The sequence below is a fragment of the Cynoglossus semilaevis genome, chromosome 17 (assembly GCF_000523025.1).
Source record: "Cynoglossus semilaevis isolate Cse_v1.0 chromosome 17, Cse_v1.0, whole genome shotgun sequence".
Taxonomy (NCBI): Eukaryota; Metazoa; Chordata; class Actinopteri; order Pleuronectiformes; family Cynoglossidae; genus Cynoglossus; species Cynoglossus semilaevis.
In genome coordinates this window covers 10,425,612-10,445,080 of record NC_024323.1, presented here as the reverse complement: position 1 = coordinate 10,445,080, position 19,469 = coordinate 10,425,612, and the positions used below count along the sequence as shown (strand labels likewise).

The 19,469-nt window shown below is 40.3% G+C and overlaps 1 protein-coding gene across 1 annotated transcript; it reads left to right on the top strand.

Annotated features, from left to right (window-relative positions):
- Positions 1–439: 439 nt before the first annotated feature.
- On the top strand, positions 440–19,454 carry cntnap1 (contactin associated protein 1). The gene is made up of 24 exons (XM_008330013.3): positions 440–1,498; positions 5,833–5,934; positions 6,065–6,258; positions 6,403–6,556; positions 7,114–7,317; positions 7,922–8,106; positions 8,196–8,345; positions 8,432–8,693; positions 9,319–9,468; positions 9,572–9,746; positions 10,477–10,583; positions 10,691–10,813; positions 10,916–11,119; positions 11,203–11,359; positions 11,556–11,683; positions 11,783–11,956; positions 12,210–12,428; positions 12,507–12,746; positions 12,843–13,082; positions 13,171–13,298; positions 14,112–14,205; positions 14,412–14,642; positions 14,720–14,764; positions 15,629–19,454. The coding sequence occupies exons 1-24, from the start codon at positions 1,438–1,440 to the stop codon at positions 15,826–15,828; spliced, it is 3,927 nt and encodes a 1,308-aa protein (XP_008328235.1). The 5' UTR covers positions 440–1,437; the 3' UTR covers positions 15,829–19,454.
- Positions 19,455–19,469: the final 15 nt, after the last annotated feature.

Below are 19,469 nucleotides of genomic sequence, written 5' to 3'. Positions count from 1 at the left end.
TATGTAGAACCTGCATTGGACCTGTAATATAAGATGGTTCCTGAGCTTGGAGCTACAGTATATTGGCCAAGTTATGTGCATGATACTTTTGGGAAAATCAGAAATGTAGCCACAAGTGGGTTCAAACCATCACAGGACAGGTCAACATGGACTCTAGAATCAGTGACAACAGTTTCAGCCTTCTAGCCTGAGAGGAAAACATCAGTTGAAAGCCTGGTTTTAATCGACATACATTTGGATCTTCATCATCATGGATGTGAACGCAGATGTTGTTGTGAGAGCACTGCACTGGGCCTTAAGGTCAAGTTCAAACAGCCAAGATTATAGAGCTGTAATCTGGTTCTTCCAGTATAGATCTATGTTAACGAAGAAATGGAAATTCCTTGATAATGGCCAAAAGTTTGGGTTTAATCGACCAATGGCCTGCTGGGGTTTAGAGTTAAATAGATAGAATACGATTCAGAGATGTTTGTGTGCTTGACCGTAGGCATCATCATCCAATAACAAGCTCATATTTTCATGAGTGAGGTAGGAGGGGTATGGTAGGGGCAGCACAACCTTCTTATATGGAGTGACAACTCTAATCTGTGTTTCTGCTTGGTGATAAAACAATGCCTCGCTGATTCATTTCCTGTTCAGGATCCATTTAGAACCGATCTGTGATTCAGGAGCGCAATTCTCTCTCTACTTAAATTAAGTGCAATTTGGGTGGTTTTCACCAGGAGGTTCAAGAGGTTCACAGCTGTCCAGAGGATAAAAGGAGTCACTCTCTTATTTATATGGGGAGATTTGGTCTACGTTTCAGGAAGAAAGATAAAAACTCACCCCATTTCACTGAAGCTGCATTTCAGCCTGCATTTGGAAGCTGAATACTACCTGCACCGAGGAAGGAAAGGAGATACCAGAACAGGAGGGGGAGGAGGACTGTGTGAAATATCTTGTGCATTGCTGTCGACCAACAAAACAGACGAGGAACTTTTCCTTGAAATACAAAACCAAGCCCTCTAATCCTTGAATCTTCCCAGCAAAGGAGGTTAAAAGTTCCCCCCATAACCTTCTCTCCATCTATATTCCAGAATCCTGAAGAACCAACAAAATATTTTTTTCAGCTGTTGACCTGGAAGAACGGCATCCTGAATGACATCACGCATGAGCGCCACTGGTGAATGACGAGCATGTGATAAAAGAGTTTAAAAGACTATAATCGGAGAATTGCGCGTTCTCGGCGCAGCATCAGCACCACCAGCAGCATCTGATGCGCGCCCCCGAGCCGGTTTAGTCTGCCCGACATCCCGGGAAGAGGAGTTGGAGCGGTGCGAGATAAAGTTGGGCCGAAGGAGTGTGATTTAGGATGCTGCAGAACCATCTAAGCTCTCGTTAACATAGAACCCGTGCGGAGAGAACGCGTCCTGAGTTAAAAAAGAAACAAAAAAAAGGATGACTCGCAAAATACTGAGCACATGCCTCTTGATTTTGGCTTTTCAGCACTGCTCATCACGTAAGTCCCGTGAAACAGTCTGTCTGTGTGTGATGTCAGCTGCTTGGATATCGTGTGTGGAGAAACTGCGGCAATGTTGTGTTACAAATGTATTTTCTTCAGATGATCCAGGGTGTGATGTTTGGGAGAGAAAAGTTGCGGGTTGAAACAGTGAATGCCTTTGGAGAGCAGGGATGCGTCCTCTACCGGACTCTCTGAAGGGCACAGCGTTTAGCCTTAAAATAAGTCATAGTGTCATTACAGCGGTCATTGAACGCCATCGGTTGCTTTGTGTGTGAAGCAGGTTCGATGTAATGCATTGTCATAGGTGATGACACAAAAAGTGCAGGGGAGCGAACTGCGTCGGTCCCGCACAAGGTGCACACTGCATTGCAGTACTTCCTCTCAGCATTGCACGCAAGTTTCTGCAGATTCAACTCAGCGTCTTTCACAGCACAGCGCGGCGTTTACCGCCCGAAAAAGCTTTTCAGCTGTTTCTCGAGCCTTCATCTCAATGTCGCAGTGATGCTGCATGTTAATGTCATTTCGAAAGTGACCACAGAGCTGAGGCAGGGCGCAGCGTCCTGACCGGGACCAGCCCACTGCAGTACTTTTTTGGGGATGGGAATCCTCATTTATGCATGTGTGTGTATATGCGTATGGAGACATATGTTTGTAAGGACATATTTTTGGGGGGGAAATAACATTGTTTTGGGTAAACCGTGTCCTTTAAGGGGACATTTTGTAGGTCGCTACTGAGGGAGAGGTTGTTTTGAGGAGTTAGGATTAGAATAAGGGTCAGATTAGAGTGTTGCATTACAGGATGTCCGTGCAAATCTGTGAAGTAATCACCAAATATCAAATACAGTGGGTTTGTGTGCGTGTCCTTGATGTACAGACACATGTGCTTCACAAAAGTGACGAAAAAACCTGAACCTGAAAATCAATATCCACTCATCAGTAAAACAACCTTCTAAGGTTGATTCAGGTTGACTGAGGGGAAGTGATGTCATCATGACAGTGGAGCGCATAAATATTCTGGGGAGCAAATTCTAATGATACATTCATTCATTCATTCATTCATTCATTCAGTCAGTCAGTCAGTCAGTCAGTCAGTCAGTCATTTTCTTCTGCTTTAACTTGGTGTTCGCTTCCTGCCTCTATTTCCAGCACATACATTTGCACCAAGTTATCTCTTGGCTATTTTTTTTTTCTTTTTTTAATTCTCAGCTTTACGTTTTTTTTTTTTTGCAAATATTTTTTGTTATAACTGTAGTTTCTATTGCTAGTCTATGGACTAACGGGGTATTTCTTTTCAACAATTTGTTTATCAAAGCGTGTGGTTATTTTTAGCATTACTGGGGCTAAGTTAAAGCTATCTTTTAAAGGATAAATAGAAATATTTGAGCCAGTACTATCTATCTATCAATTTTTTTGTTAACTTAAGCTGACAACAAAACAAAAATATGCCCTTTAGTTTGTTCTCAGTTTATTGTAACTATTTGTTTTTACCCAAACAAGTGCTAACCCCCAAACTTTAGGCTAATCATTATCTAATCTGTTATTCAAATATACCAAGTTGTGTTGTTCACTACACACAACTCAGGATTAAACCAAGTTTAGAAAAAACAGTTTAACATAGAAGGACAGGTTTTCTAACTAGTGATTTCTTTCATGGCTCCCAGCTACCATTTTTGAACAGAAGAAATGTCGTTGAAATACATGTAGTTACATGTATGTAATACAATAGTATACTAACAATACAGCATTTAGATACTATTTTAGGTATACACAGGAATATATAATTACGAACATTGATATTTTGAGGCATCAATGCACAGTTCAACATGAGAATATTTAAAATTGACATTTATTTTTCTCCCTACAATAAGATGATGTATTTGGCCCAAAGAGACATTTATATTTTATACTGTACTTCTTAATACAAAATAGACTAGACTAACTCAAGGGAAACAAAAAAAAAAAACAAGAAATGTAGATTGGTAATGTCAAATACTGAAAAAGAATATATAAGGTTTCTAGATTCAGTATTTTCACAAGTGCTGTTGTTTTTCTCTGGGTGTGGATTCCTGAGCCTTACCCTATTAGATGGATGATGTTAAATTATTCATACCATCCTGGGCAAGCATCAAAGTAGATAATGTATGATTACTGTTAATAATAAGATACATTATATATGTACAAGACTCCCATTCAGGTTTATTTCAGGGTCTGCACAGAACACTGACTATAGACATGAACTCAGTCACTCTCTGGTTACTGCTAACCTTGACCACACAAAGGTAGAAATGTGACCATCTTCACCCCGTCATCCCAAAAAACGAATTATATATATTTATATATTACTTTTAAAGAATATTAGCTAAAATCTTCATTTAAGCTAAACTTTTGGGGAATCATTTTTAAGCCCTTTGTTGAATAAGTAATTTTTACTCAGCTACATTATTGTTTAAGTTTTAGCAGTTAAATAGCATGTTTGATTTAAGTACATTTAAAACGAGTAACAATATAAGGTACGGCAAGATACGTTTTTGTTTTTGGGCTAATTTGTAGTTAGCTTTGAAGTACTTCCTGAAATTTACCCTCAGTATTATTGAACCTACTTTTGTTATTTGAGACCTGTTATTGAATTCCTTTCTCAGACAAAGATGTGAGGAGGCTGACAATGTTGTCTTTTATTTGTTCACGGTTTATTTATAGCTGTTTGCTGGGGTGTGCACACGGTCAAAAAAAAAGTGAACAAGGTGGCGCACAGTCTGTGAGTTGCATTCTGCATGAAAATACTGTATCTGCCAAGTCATACTACAAAAAGAGAGCAGAAAAACCACTGCAGTGCAATCCATGTGGTTGTATCTATTTTTATACACTACTGGTGGACACCTGTGTTAGCTCAACAATGACATGCAGCACTGCAGTTTAAATCCACTGCCAAAATTCAAGTAGATGCCACGCTGCCTACACGCAGCACTGATGTTTCAGCCCAGACTGAGCTGCAGCCTACACTTACTGCATCAGACCGATGATTCAGCACAAGTACTGCATTTGCTGCACGCAGCCACACGATTTCCCATAGCCCTTTAATGATACATGGACAGGAAGATTTCTCTGTGTGCTGCAGAGAGGGGAGAGGCAGAAAATGCACGTCAGGATAGAGTTGCACCGTGATGAGATCTCCCAGAAGATGATGATAAGGAGGGAGAGTATGAGGTAATTTGTAAATTTCATTTCAAAAAGAAGCCACAGTAAGTGAAAAGGAGTAAATGCTGTGTAATCGTGGCCACAGACTGAGAGACACCAACGAGCAGCTGAGAAGCTGTGGCCCGGCTTAACCTGCTGTCATCCAGAAACATTAAAAGCCTGAGTCCCCTACCTTTAAAGAATAGCGAGGTAGCATCTGCAACACATTTCTGTATAGATGATGTCAGACAGGAGTCAAGGTCACATTTACCTTTGACGGCAAATTTCATCCACCCAAGTGCTGATGCACGTTCCTGCCTGAGTGCTGACATGCTAACCTGACTGCAATGCCTTAAGGGAGTAGATTTGTCACAAGTGACATCTGGATTTTTTATTTATTTATAAAACTAAAGCAAGACAATCAAGTTCCTGGAAGAACAAGGAGAAGGTATCAGATTGATATTGGTATTGGCAGATATTCTATTATAAGTTGCAGTATTGGTACTTTTGTTCTACACTGCGGCAGAAGTATGATCAGTTTCTGTTGATAGATATTATATGTTGATGTATGGTACAGGTACAGGTACAGGTTGTAACTCAGGTCAAACTGCTTCAGTTGCACATGGTCAGACAGTAAACTGTGCAAATTGTAGCACACACTGCAGTTTTACTTCTAGAGAGTGTGGAAAGCTCATCAATATTTACGTACTGCATCATCAGGTACTACATCTTGTGTCATGTGTGTGTTACCGTGTGTTACGTCATGCTTTGATTCATTTATTATACATAATGAGATTTTGGAATTACTGCCGAACCTTGAACTAATCCCACCGTCCATGTTCTTATAGTTGCTATAATATAGACATGTTATTTACACACACTGCTAGAAAAATCCATACCATCCATTCGCTATCCATTTTCATGTGATATTTTTGACACTCAGTATGATATCTGTTCATTTATACTTGCATGCTAAAAGTTGCTTAAAAAACATTACCACGTTGTTTACATGTTCATGTCTTCAATGGATGAGTTATAGCCCATAATTGAATCCCCTCAGCAGTGTCAAAAAACGGCATCATTTATAACGTCAGCGCTGAACGCTGCATTAATTAAGAAGTCTTTCTTTTGGTGTCTCTTTTTAATCTTCACCGCAGGAGAATGTGTGGATCCACTGGTGTCAGGACTGTACGCCTCCTCCTTCCTGGCTTCCTCCAGATATAACTTTCTCTACTCTGCCAATTTTGCCAAATTGTATGGTAGGCACCTATAGTAGTTTTATAAGTTAGTTAGTGCTACATATTATATATTTATACACATTATTATGATGTCATTGTTTTCCTTTTCACTTCTTCCTGAACGACATATATTCTTCTTTCTAACCTCCAGGCAGCAGTGGCTGGTCCCCAGCACCCAAGGACAGGCAACCATGGCTGCAGATTGATCTGGGCAGGAAGTACCGACTGGTAGCTATTGCCACCCAGGGGACATTTAACTCTTACGACTGGATCACGAAATACTCACTGCTCTATGGCGACCGACCAGATTCCTGGACGCCGTACATAATGAGAGGAGGGAATTCTGTAGGTGTCTCTGATAGCCAATGGTTTGAGTCGAATCGACTCCTCAAACATTTCTATTTAACGTCACCGTATTGTTTCACTGCTCCAGGCCCTCGACAGTAATAGAGTTATCCTCTGTGCTTGCTCCGTTTCGTTTATTTGCAGACAATGCCTGGAAACTGGAATTATTATCAAGTGAAAAGAAATGTCTTTCACTACGCCTTCACTGCCAAACACATTCGACTTCTGCCTCTGGCGTGGAACACGGAGAACGGAGGGAAGATTGGTGTGAGGCTGGAGCTGTTCGGCTGCTCCTATGGTAAAAAGGGATGATGATCGTAATTTTTGTTTTGAGGAATTATGGTAAAAAGGGATGATGGTGATGATCGTAATTTTTGTTTTGAGGAAATCCTGCGATAGTGTACTTCAGAGAAAGCAAAACTTGAAATGCTCAACTTAACTCAAATCTCTCAACTTCGTCAATAAAGCATTTAAAACACTGTTGGTCAAAGTGCTGTACACAAGGGGTCCCCAACCTCTGGTCCGTAGACCAGTACTTGTCCGTGAGCCATTTGATACTCGGCTGCATTTTTTTCAAAATATGTTTTTTAGACTTAAATACTAACAGAATAATGTCTGAAAGATGTTTTATTTAAAATTCTCCTGACCGCAAAGCTATCGGTCTGCAGCACTTGAGACCCTTGATCTACAACATTTGGTCTATATATCTCTACAGTATCTCCTCAAATGTCCAAATTATCTAGACTTGTCCTCTGAATTGCTCAATGCACCGGGATCCTGAGTGCAAATCAAAGTTCATTCCACTATATGTCTCCTGCATTGATTCACCATTTACTAACCTGTTTCCTGTTTCAGATTCCTACGTGCTTCAGTACAATGGGGATGACTCGGTGGTCTACATGTATCCAGAAAAGCGATCCCGCACTCTGCATGACCACATTGCCATTAACTTCAAAACTCTGGAACAGGACGGTCTGTTGTTGCACAGCGAGGGGATTCAAGGAGATCTCTTCACCCTGGAGCTGAAGAAAGGCCGTCTGTACCTGCATATGAGTCTTGGTACTGCACAGGTTACTTGTACCCTCCCGCCCCCCATTGAAATACTATTAATATATGTAATGTAATATGTATTTATCTGTCCAAACCACTGTATGAGTTGGTGGCACCAGCATTCTGCATACAATCCCCTGATAGTCAAAATAAATTAAGAAAATTAGCTACAATGCTGCCATCTAGTGGCTTTCACTTTCACATACAGCCGTTTTTCCCCAGGGTTGTCTTTAGTTCACAAATCATTGGCGAAACCCAGGCATTGCGTTATCGGGTTGTCATTCGAAAAATCGATAAAGATTCTTACAGATTTTACATAATTATGCTAATATCAGCCCACTAATATCAGTCGAATTATCGAATTATTGGACATCCATAATTTCTAGTGTTGGGAGAGACTTTTGTCATATATAAAGGCAGTGACAGAAGACAGACCAAGGTCACATCAGGATAGGTACAGAAAAATATCAGCCTATTCATAGTGACATCCATCTCTGTCAGAATTTGGCTTAATATCATTCAATCCAACATTGTTGTTAGCGTTTGTTTGATCAGAAAATCCCTGCATTTCCTCTCAGTTTTCTGTGTTGTTTGTTCCTGCTCACCATTCCAGGCAGCAGCGTTGTGCACAAAGTAAACGGGCGAACCACACTGAGTGCCGGCAGCCTTCTTGATAATTTACACTGGCACTATGTCACCATCAAGCGCTACGGCAGACAGGTTAACTTGACGGTGGACAGTCAGACAGTTACGGGCATCTGTCAGGGAGAGTTCACCCATCTGGATCTCGACGACAAGGTAAATTAGAAACAGACTTTATTAGCTCCTTAAATTGTTGTAAGAAGATTCAGAGCTAATGATGGTAACTGTTATTGCTGTCCGATTAGATGTATGTGGGAGGAGTAATAGAGCCAAACCTGCCTCACCTCCCTACCACGCCAAATTTCCGAGGTTGCCTCGAGAACGTCTTCATCAACGGCATCAACATAATCGACAAAGCTCAGAGGGAAGAACCTGACATCCACATACCACAGAGGGTAGATTTTCACCTAATCTTTAACACAAAGCAATCCCAATGGAAACTTTGCAGCCAATCTATTTTCCTTATCGTTTTCTTTTGCAGAAAAAAATGCATTATGCCTGCCGCGACATTCTCCTCAAACCCATGACTTTTGCCGGGCCCAACAACTACCTGCAGGTGCCAGGCTTCTTCAGAAAGCCTCGCATGTTCGTCAAGTTCAAATTCCGCTCATGGGACTACACCGGGCTGCTTATGTTCACCCGCTTTGCTGATGATCTCGGTGCCCTCGAGCTGGGACTGAGTGAAGGACAGATCAATGTCACCATATTTCAAACCGGAAAGAAAAAAATACAGTTTGCTGCAGGTAAATGTATGCAAATATTTGTCGCCCTATGTGTGAAGCTAGGGGTCAGAAAGTTTATTCGCTGAATCTTATCTGTTGTGGCCAAACAACATTGCTTCTTCCATCATAGACAGTCAGTTGGAGTTTGCTATGTGTGAATATCCTCAAATACCCAAAGCTAATGGAACACTGCAGACAAATTTAGATATGAGAATATAAACACGAGTTCAAAAGAGTGTTCCATTCCATCAGGGTAAATCCTATTATCTATTTTAAATTAGTTCCAAGGATTAAGTTCTAATTAAAAGGCACATAAAAAAACAGCTACTGTAGAAGAACAAAGTTACTCTTGAAACTTAGAAGAATTATTAGAACTCAGTGTTAGGAGCGGGACTATCTGGATACCTCATGATTCAATGATGATGGAATTAGAAGATAAACACAACTGTGAGCAGTATATTGCAGTATATATTTCAACTGTATGAGAAAGAGAAATGTGACTTTAGTTCTGCAGTGTTTACTGAAACTCTCACTTTGGTTGCACCTTAAGGTTCATTAGACAACTGGCTACAAGTACAGCCCTTACTCAGAGTACTCGTACTATAGTACATAGTACAACAACTTTATATTTCTATTTCATTTCTAGGATACAGACTTAATGATGGACATTGGCATTCAGTGGATTTAGCAGCCAGAGACAACTTACTGACCCTCACCATAGATGAGGAGGAGGGCTCTCCACTGAAGATCACCAACCCTTTCACAATCAGGACGGGGGACCGATACTTTTTTGGAGGTATGGTGATAAATTCTATATATATATGTATCTATTTTTTTCTATTTATATATTGTTTGTATATATTTTCCAACGTGTGATTCAATTTAGTTCTTGTATTTAGGTTGTCCACAAACCAACAACACAGTGAGGAAATGTGAAACCAAGCTGAATCGCTTTCACGGTTGCATGCAGCACATCTTCATTGACAACGAACAGCTTGATATTGACATAGTTCTCGAACGACAATGGGGGCGCTATGCTGAGCTGTTGCTGGGAACGTGCGGCATCACCGACAGGTAGGAACTTTGAGGTCGTTGTTAATATCGACAAACGTGTTTAGAATATTTACTACAATAATTGTTAACAGGAGGAGAGGTAGAGGCGGAGAGGAACATTTACAGAAATAAAACTTAAGCCAAGCAGATGTCTTTGCTCAATATTTCAGTGACAGACATAACAAAGCATCTGTTCAATACACGCAGAGTAGGACAAATATATTATTGGTGTCTAAGAAGGAACATGCTGTACTCAATCGGAATGTTATGAGTGGAAGAAAGTATCTGAGCATGTTACAGCATGCTGGAAATTAATGGTGAGATGTGGGGTCAGTGTAACCAATAAAGTCACGGAAGGGAATATGGGGAAAAAAAAGGATCGGCTCTAAACCCCTTCTTGTTTGCAATATTTTTGGACTTGTCCGTGTAGAGATTAATCTAAAATGTATTCATCCTTCAACGATGGCACGGTATGTCCTTTGAACATTACGGTAGTTCCTTTCTGTCCTTGGTGCAAAAAAGGTTAGGGACCGCTGATCTAGCTTATAGGGTTAACAGATCAAACAAACTCAAAATACTTTTAAGAGTCTGCAGGGTAAGGGTTAGTGTACCAAAACTTACCCTAACCATCCTGACATTTTAAACTTTTTTTTTAATAACACATATCAATATACACAGATCAATATATGATAATACAAAACTAATTCAGCAGAATCGAACGATCGGCTTCAAGCGACTGTTCTGTTTGCAGATGTACTCCAAATCCATGTGAACACGAGGGTAGGTGCATCCAGTCGTGGGACGATTTCATCTGTATTTGTGAAAACACTGGCTACAAAGGAGAAGTGTGTCACATGTGTAAGTGTCGATCAATACCCTCGTCCAAACACAGGTCTCTCCACGCTTAATTAGAACCTAATTTTCTCAATAATTACAATAAATGAGGAATCAATGTTCCCAAACAGCGGTGTATAAAGAGTCCTGCGAGGCCTACAGGCTGAGTGGAAAGTACTGGTCTGGAAACTATACTATTGATCCAGATCTCAGTGGACCCTTGAAGCCTTTCGAGGTGTACTGCAAAATGAAATGTAAGAAATAATATATATATATATATTTTGAAATACTATTTAAAGTTTTGCAAAATCATCACTTGGTGTGAACATGAATTATGATCTAATGACTTCTTACAGCTTATAAAGCCTGGACAGTCATTTTACATGACCGAGTAGATGGCACCAAGGTGTCGGGGAGTACAATAGACAACCCCTACATTGGGGACGTCAACTACTGGAACGCCTCCTGGGATGAGGTCACTGCTCTGGCCAACACCTCCATGTACTGCGAGCAGTGGATCGACTATTCTTGCTACAAGTCCCGCCTCCTAAATACACCCAGTGAGTCGCCGTTGTACCATTGGGCAATACAGTAGACGGGAAACCTTCGACATAAATAAATACACAATTACTCTCCCCTGCAGATGGACGACCCTATGGTTACTGGATTGGTCGCAACAATGAGAGCCACTATTACTGGGGCGGGACCTTCAGGGAGGTCAAGAAGTGTGGCTGTGCCATTAACCAAACCTGCATAGACCCCAAGTTTCAGTGCAACTGTGATGCTGACTACAGACAATGGTAAGAAAGACACAAAAAATCAAAAATACTTTGCTCTAATTTACTTTATTTGCTGCGATCACATGGCAAGAAAATAAATAATAATGCTATGCTAACTTGTTGTTCCTATTGAACATTTTCCAAAACAGTATTGATGTCTCGGCTATGTTCCGATCACGAGTTACTGGCTGTATCTCATCTCTGTGTAACCTTTCAGGTACTCCGACAAAGGCTACCTGGATTTTAGAGACCATCTGCCTGTGAGGAGAGTGGTGGTGGGGGACACCAACAGAACTGGCTCTGAAGCGCAGTTCACTGTTGGACCACTAAGATGTCACGGCGATAGTGAGCTACAGGACTTGTGGTTTCTGACATGTTTATGTTTTTTTTGTTTTTTTTTGATGATGATGATTTTTTTTGTGTATCTTCTGATGTCCTCTACAGGAAACATCTGGAACACGATAGCCTTCACCAAACCTACGTATATCACCTTTCCCCCGTTCAGGCCAGGATCTAGCGCCGATATCTCCTTCCATTTTAAAACCTATCGTGATCATGGTGTCTTCTTAGAAAACTCTGATGACCATCTGAAAAACTTCATTCGAATAGAGCTGAATAGTGAGTTTAAGGAACCGTTTTTAGTAGGGATGTCCGACATCAAGTGATACCGAACAGTGGGACAGTGGTGGTGCCGCCTGCTCACTAAGGTGATGGGTTACTGTATGAGCTGCTGGCACCAGCATTCTACATGCAATCCCCTGATTATTAAAATAGAATAATGCAACGCTGCCATCTATTGACTTTCATGTTCATATACAGATGTTTTTCCCCAAAACTATTTTTCACCAAAAACGTCTCTCTTCTTTTCCAGCCACCCATAACCTTTTATTTATATTTATGGTTGGTGACGGCATCGTTAACGTGACCCTACATTCACCTGTGCCACTCAACGACAACGAGTGGCATTTCGTTCAGGTCGAGCTTAATGTGAAGCTGGCTCGGATCAAGGTTGACTATCAGCCTTGGACGGTGAAAAGATTCCCGGGTCAAACATTTGTCACAATGAAGTTTACGCAACCTCTTTTAGTCGGTAAGTTGATTTGGCTAGAGTCTTATTTAAATTTAAAACAACACTGATTACAGATTTAATTTTTTTTTTTTGTAAAAGGTGCAAGGAACTTCACCCAGAAACCGTTCCTGGGGTGTCTCCGAGGGCTACGGATGAACGGTGTCCCTCTGGACCTGGAGGGGAAAGTCAACGAGGAGCTGGGAATAAGAAGAAATTGTACAGGACAGTGTCTCAATGCTTCTTTACCGTGTCGAAACAGTGGACAGTGTATCGAGGGCTATGCGTCCTACACATGCGACTGTAACAACACGGCTTATGATGGGTTCTACTGTCATAAAGGTCAGTCTCTGAGCACCTACATTTGGTAATAGTTAACCTGTTGACTATAGTTAACCTTATAGTTAACCTTAACAAACCATATTTTTGTTTTATTAGATATTGGGGCCTACTTTGAGATTGGCTCGTGGTTGAGGTACAACATCCTCAAGAAGCCCATATCAGAAGAAGCGGCGTGGGCCAACTGGATTGACCCGCACTACGATAATTTCAGCCTCGGCTACAACGACACTGCAGACGACATAGAGTTCAGTTTCAGCACGCTGCACACTCCGGCGGTGTTGCTGTACATCAGCTCATTTGTTCAGGACTACATTGCTGTCATCCTTAGAAATGATGGTAAGTGAAGGTCATAATTCTCCGTCTCTACATCACCCCCCACCCTCCAAGCTGACAATATGAAGTTTTGTTGTGCGTTTCCTCACAGGCAGCGCTGAGCTGAGGTATAAGCTGGGGCTCATAACACACAAGTACCAGCTGACACACCGAAACCTGGCAGATGGATACCCTCATTACATCAACATAACCAGACACAACAGAACCATCAAGACGCAGGTTCGTGCGCTTTCTCTCGGCTCTGTGCAAATAATAAATGTGATCATTTTTGGATACTAAAACCACAATAAATATTTAGATACAGTGCATAGCTTAAGAGGTTGTATGCCGACTAAATAGTAAACAAAACAAGGCTAAAATTAGCACTGAACACTGTGCTATGTTAAGACTTGATGGGACTACAGTATAAATCAGATACTATTAGCCTGTACTTTGCTATTATTACACATTTCAACAATTTTTGTAATGGTAATAGCATATTTAATGACATTTTGGTACTGTAGTTATACTACAGATTTATATGCACTGTAAGTACTGATGGAAAAGTTTCAAAAAGGTGTCAAAAATATGTTGGAAAACAAACAAGTCAACACTAAGAGAGATATTAATTAAATATATTACCAGAGACCAATCCTCTACAAGCCAAAATAATGCCCAGAGATTCAATTCAAATGTTGGTTTTTGTGTATATTTATGTGGAAAATTGCATCAAGACACTGATAACAAATGCCAACTACTCTTTTTTTTTTTTACCATTTCTAATTGGCAAAATGTGAAACTTCTGGGCTAACATATACCTAACAAATATATCAAAAATAATATTTGTAAAGAAGCACAAGACTAATCATCAGACATTAGTAATCAAACAAAAATATTACTATTAAAAACACTTTACTACATTTATCTACTATCTAATCTGTGTGACTTGGCTCAAGATTGTTCTCCTTGTTTTATTGATTAGGTCCATGTGGTATAATATCTGAGATCATTTCTGTGAAATGCACAAATAAGTATAACTTGTGTTCCCTACAGGTGGATTATATGGAACCCATAGTGGATAAAATAACCCTGGTGGAAGATTCAAGGTTTGACTCTCCAAAATCCATGTTCATTGGCAGAGTGATGGGTAATGCTGTCTACTTTATTTGGAAAAAAAACTGTAATATATTTGAAAATATATGTATATATTTGAAAATAAATGTATATATTTGAATATATGTATATATTTGAAAATATATGTATATTTGAATATATATGCATATATATACTGTATATATTTACATATATTTGGATTTGTTTTACCACATAAATGCCCATTGTTGACTTTTTTAGAGGTCGGTGACATGGACTATGAGATTCAGAAGCACAACGCTCCGGGCTTCATAGGCTGCATTTCAGGGGTGAGGTACAACGTCTACGCTCCGTTGAAAGCTCTCTTCCGACCGAATGAAACGAATCCTCCGGTAACGACGCAAGGCTATGTCTCTGAGTCTATATGCGGTGCCTTCCCTCCTGTCCTGGGTTATGTACCGTGGGAGGTGGACCCCTGGTTTACAAGCATAGGTGAGTGAATACTGGACCTATAATTAAGCAGTACTGATACTTCTTCGCTCTCTTACCTGTGTATCTATGTCTTACAGAGTATATTTACATCCATGATGACCTGGGTCTGTTTTGGATAACAGGTAGGATTTTACAAATGTATCACAGGGCCACGCCCACAGCGCCTGTGTGAATGCCCAGTTTTACAGACAATGGCCTATATTAGAACATGTCCTCCCCATAAGCACCAAAGGATTAAACCCCAGCACATGCTCTCACCTCCCGGCCACTGGATTAACTATATTTAGTCTGCACTGCCCAGGATTATCATCCGTCACTAATGTTTCTACTCAATTCATTGACGGCCCTTCATAACAGATCTGTCAGCTTCAGAAATATTATGATACAACACGAAAGTAGTCTGTCAACAACTATAGGTGTGTTCTCATTGTTATGAACTGACTCAAATTTCATGACATACAGCATTGGACTTGAATTTATATAACTATATATAACTACTAGAAATAAAACCTGGCTAACCATAGCCTTAAGCTAGCCATATAATAGACCAAAGAAAGCCAGAAATGTGTCAATAGTTGCTACAAATGTGCAGCTATCGGCTAAAAGTAGGCCAATAATATTAGAAATCGGGAGTCGGGCTGTTTAGAAATGAGGAAAGTTGTTTTAGTGCTAGCTAACAGCAGTTAGCTACTCCACAGAAACACATATTTAGATAAGTAAGCTAATTACGCACAAACTGTGGTGACATATTCTGAGCTTAAAAACTCCCAAACGTAGTACAAAAACTGGCAAAAAGTTAGCTTAAGATGACCTACATTTAAGTTTATATCACTGTAGCTGAAATAGCTAAAATACTGTATGCAATAAGAACACGTTAACCCAGAAAACTAAATATAGCACAGTGCTTGTTAAAAATTTCAGCCAAAAAAAAAATGTGATTGATATTGTGGCCATCATATATTGTACCGTTACCTGTTATCTTTCAGTCATTATCATACTGGCGCTCCTGCTGCTCTTCGCCGGCCTGTACAGCATCTACGTCTACGCCTATCAGCAGAAAGGCAGCTACCACACCAACGAACCCAAGAACCTGGAGTCTCCGAGCAGCTCGCGACCTCTGACCGAAACCCTGAGGAGAGAGAAGAAGAACTTACCGCAAATTGAGGAGGAGTTCAGGAGTGACTAGCAGCAGTGGACCTTTGGGGGGCATCGGGTGTGGTCCGACCGGAGTCTAGGCGGGGGGGGAGGGGGTGACTTAGGATAAACAACAGTTACCTAGAATAATTTTCATATTATATATTTTCTTTACATTTGAGTTTGAGGTTTTTTTTTTCTTTTCCTTGTGGAGTGGGATCTGATTCTTAGCGCTGTACGTTACGGTTCGGCTGGGTTTTAAAAGGAGCGGTGCACTGCATGAAAGGCCAAGAAGTTTCACACTGTGTCGCAGGTGAATTATGAAGTGCCTCATCCGAGCGAGCTTGATCTGGGGCAAACACGAGAGCTTAATCAGATAGGGTTAGTGTGTGATGCTGTGGTGGAAGGATTATGGGATGTTGAGTTTTGATTTATGGGCTTTTGATTGGTTTCTTCTTTTTACTGCATAGATTTGTTGCCATCTTAACAACCTTAAAATGACAATCTCTAAATGAGCCACTTTTTTCTGACGCTGCAGCTTCAACACAGGGTTGGATTTGAACACCAACATTTTCAAGCTGGTGTCTTCACACTGTTTGTTTTGTAACCCTATTGCTTGCTCAATTTGTAAATACCACGCGTGTATCAATGAGAATGGAGATGTACTCACGATACAAGGCACTACTGGTAGTTCGACATCTTCCAATGGCCCAAAGTACTGCATACAGGAGTAAAATATTTGGTCAAATGTAACTTCTATGAAGAGAAGGTTCCTGTAACGAATGGCGTCGAGGGGCTTAACGAGACACAGGTGGAGAAGGTAGACAATCACTGGATGGAGACAGTCAAATACAGGGGTGAGACACAGGAAGCCGAGGTGGGACATTAAAAAAAATACATAAAAAACAACAAAATAAACAGTTGTCCTAGAACCAACGAGACAAGTATGAAAAAACATAACTAAAAAAGCTGGCTGTAAAATTATGCACTCAAAAACCATTTGAGTTTGAGTCTGAAGCTTTAACTCTTCAAACACGTCACGTTTTAGGTCTGCTAACCAGGACTTTGTACTAGCAAACTAAGCTAAACCGATCGTTATCTGCTTGCAAACAAAGTTAAAAAAAAAAAAAAAGCAAGTGTGAATGCCTTAAGTTTAACGTGTTGAAGAAGAATAATCTTTGTTTGTGAGTAGAAAACATGTCACTAAAGTAAAGGCTACAGTGTTGAACTGCCATCGCGTGTTTCTTTCTACGCTGATGACACCCTAATCTTTCCTCAGATAATTATGATTTGGCATTTTAACGCTTATCACGAACGATTTATTTTGAAAGTTAAACTACACCCTCCATATGTTCTTTTATCTCCTACAGATTTTAACTGATACGGTGCAGTGTGATTTGGGTGGCGACTGCTGCCCCCACGACCGGGTGACGGATAAGCGGATGAAAATGGATGGGATGGATAGATTTTAACTGAAGTCAGTGACATTAAGAATTGGTTTACGTCTTCTTGTTTCGTTTTTGGTCGCTAGGCTATATTCACTACGAAGCCATGTCCAGCTGTGTTGAATGACTTCTTGGTGAGTTATAATGGCGGTATACTGTATGCAGACCTACGACAACAGATCTATGTGGTGATAATGTAAGGGTCCGACTTAGCCTTAAGCTAGACATTAATGGGTGTTTGGTTCGGCTAAAAAAAAATCCTTTAATGTTTAGTTAGAACACGTCTCTCTTTGGAGAACGTTCCACACAATATCATCTGTACAGAGGACCACACAGGTGTTCAAATGCTAATCTTTTACTTTAGTCTCACTCACTCGAATATTCTTTGCACAACGTCGTACGTCAAAAAGTCCATCAAGCTGCTTCCAGTGAACCAGACGTGATAGCACTTTCATCTAAGACGAGATGAAATTAGTTTGACTTTGAGCTTAGCGCCATCTGTGGAGCTCTCTGTTATCACACCAGTATTGTTGTGTGTGTCTGTGTGTGGAAAAATAAAACTGTAATACATTTGCATTGTCAGCTATGCATATGTAGAGCATGAGCGCACTTTATAGCTACACGTAATCAGCTTGATCACAGCCTCCACTGTTTGATTTGCAACCGAGCAAACCAGAATATATATGTGAATATATAAATATGTGTTTTTCAAATTCACACGGAAAAAGGCGTTATCTCAGAAAGGTGTAAGCGTTTGAATGTAAATCCTTGACCTCTGATGAACTCCGGTTCGGTTGTCTTCGACTGACCCACAGGCATGTGCGAGCGAGACCCCATGTAGCCCACGTGGGTCTCACATAAACATGCCTGCTGGGTACGCTTTGCTGCTAAAAGTCTAACTACTCACGTTAGCTTGTAAAGAAAAAACACAGGCAGACTCAGACTCATAGACGTTTTAGTTTTCTCTCTTGACGTAAAACAACAGATCTATGTGTCGAGAACTGCCTGATTCTTTCTTTGAGACTTGCTCAGGATTCAGATCGTACACTTACTTGACCTCTGTGGCAGCAAAACTCGTCCTGGTGGATGTGTTTTTGTCAGTGATGCAGAATGAGACTGTGGCGGGATTTACAGTGAATGTTTGTCACATTGTATGAAAATGTACACATCTGCCTCTGCTGGCACTGAAATGCTTTATTTTTGAAGAACGTTCCGTGAGGTGATGAATGGCAGTGTAAAAATGTCGTCACGCTGTCGGTTGCCACCCAAAATTTGTATGTGGGACCTGTGGAAAAAGACAGAGTTTAACCTCATGCTTGCTTGATACCCATGTAACCCATTTACCAACAAGGGTACCACATAGACATGCTGGCTGCATTTCTGATTGTTTTTTTTTATTTTTATTTATTGGTCAATCGTGACTTAACCGCAAATATATCTGCAATTGTATTTGCTGAGTTTTCCTTCGTTGAACTTCCATCATAATTCATACCTGGTCCCTGGAGTATGTGTGTGTGTGTGTGTCTGAATATTATAATTTCCGAGTATTGGTCCCAGCAAATCACTTTATACTGGTATCACCTGATGACCATTACGGATGGTTAGCTCAGCAGGATAAAGACTGTCACAAATGTAAAAAAAAAATCGATTCAATTAATAATTGTAGTAGCTAAGGGATCAAAGGTAAACTTTTGCTAGCCATTAGAATAAATTATTAACTACTTTTAACCTATATATTTGTGAGTGTATATTGCCAGTAACTATATTTGGGCTTTTTTGTTATTCTTAAAAAAATTGTGGTGTATCTGCTGAATACCTGCCTGACCTCCAGTTATATTTGATTTTTTTTTCATTTACATTTACATTTATATTTAAGGAGGCATTAACAGCTCCATTCTGTCCTCGCCTTCGTTCATTTCAAACCTGGGTGAGAAAAACCAGAAGTCAGAAGTGATGAAACTGAAGTGATAAGACACCTGATGAGGAGACGGCTGTTTAACTTCAACCTGCATCGTCAAACTAAACCCTTCAACTCCTGTTAGAACAACAACCACAGCTGTCTTTGTGGCTGCACTAACATCTAGGATCTTTTTCTTTTGTCGTCGTCGTCGTTTGGTACAGTTCTTTTTTTCTTTTTCTTCTTTTGTAATAGCTTCCACTGTATATGACCATTACTGTGTAAATTAAGGCAAAGCCAAACTGTCACATTAATAAAAGAAGCTTGAAAGAAAAATCCTCAAACTGTGGT

Bases quoted from the DNA above. Each gene is read 5' to 3' on its own strand.
- cntnap1 (XM_008330013.3), top strand. From the start codon at position 1,438: ATGACTCGCAAAATACTGAGCACATGCCTCTTGATTTTGGCTTTTCAG. The intron at 1,499-5,832 runs GTAAGTCCCGTG...TCTTCACCGCAG, and splicing joins TTTTCAGCACTGCTCATCAC to GAGAATGTGTGGATCCACTG. The intron at 11,120-11,202 runs GTGAGTCGCCGT...TCTCCCCTGCAG, and splicing joins CCGCCTCCTAAATACACCCA to ATGGACGACCCTATGGTTAC.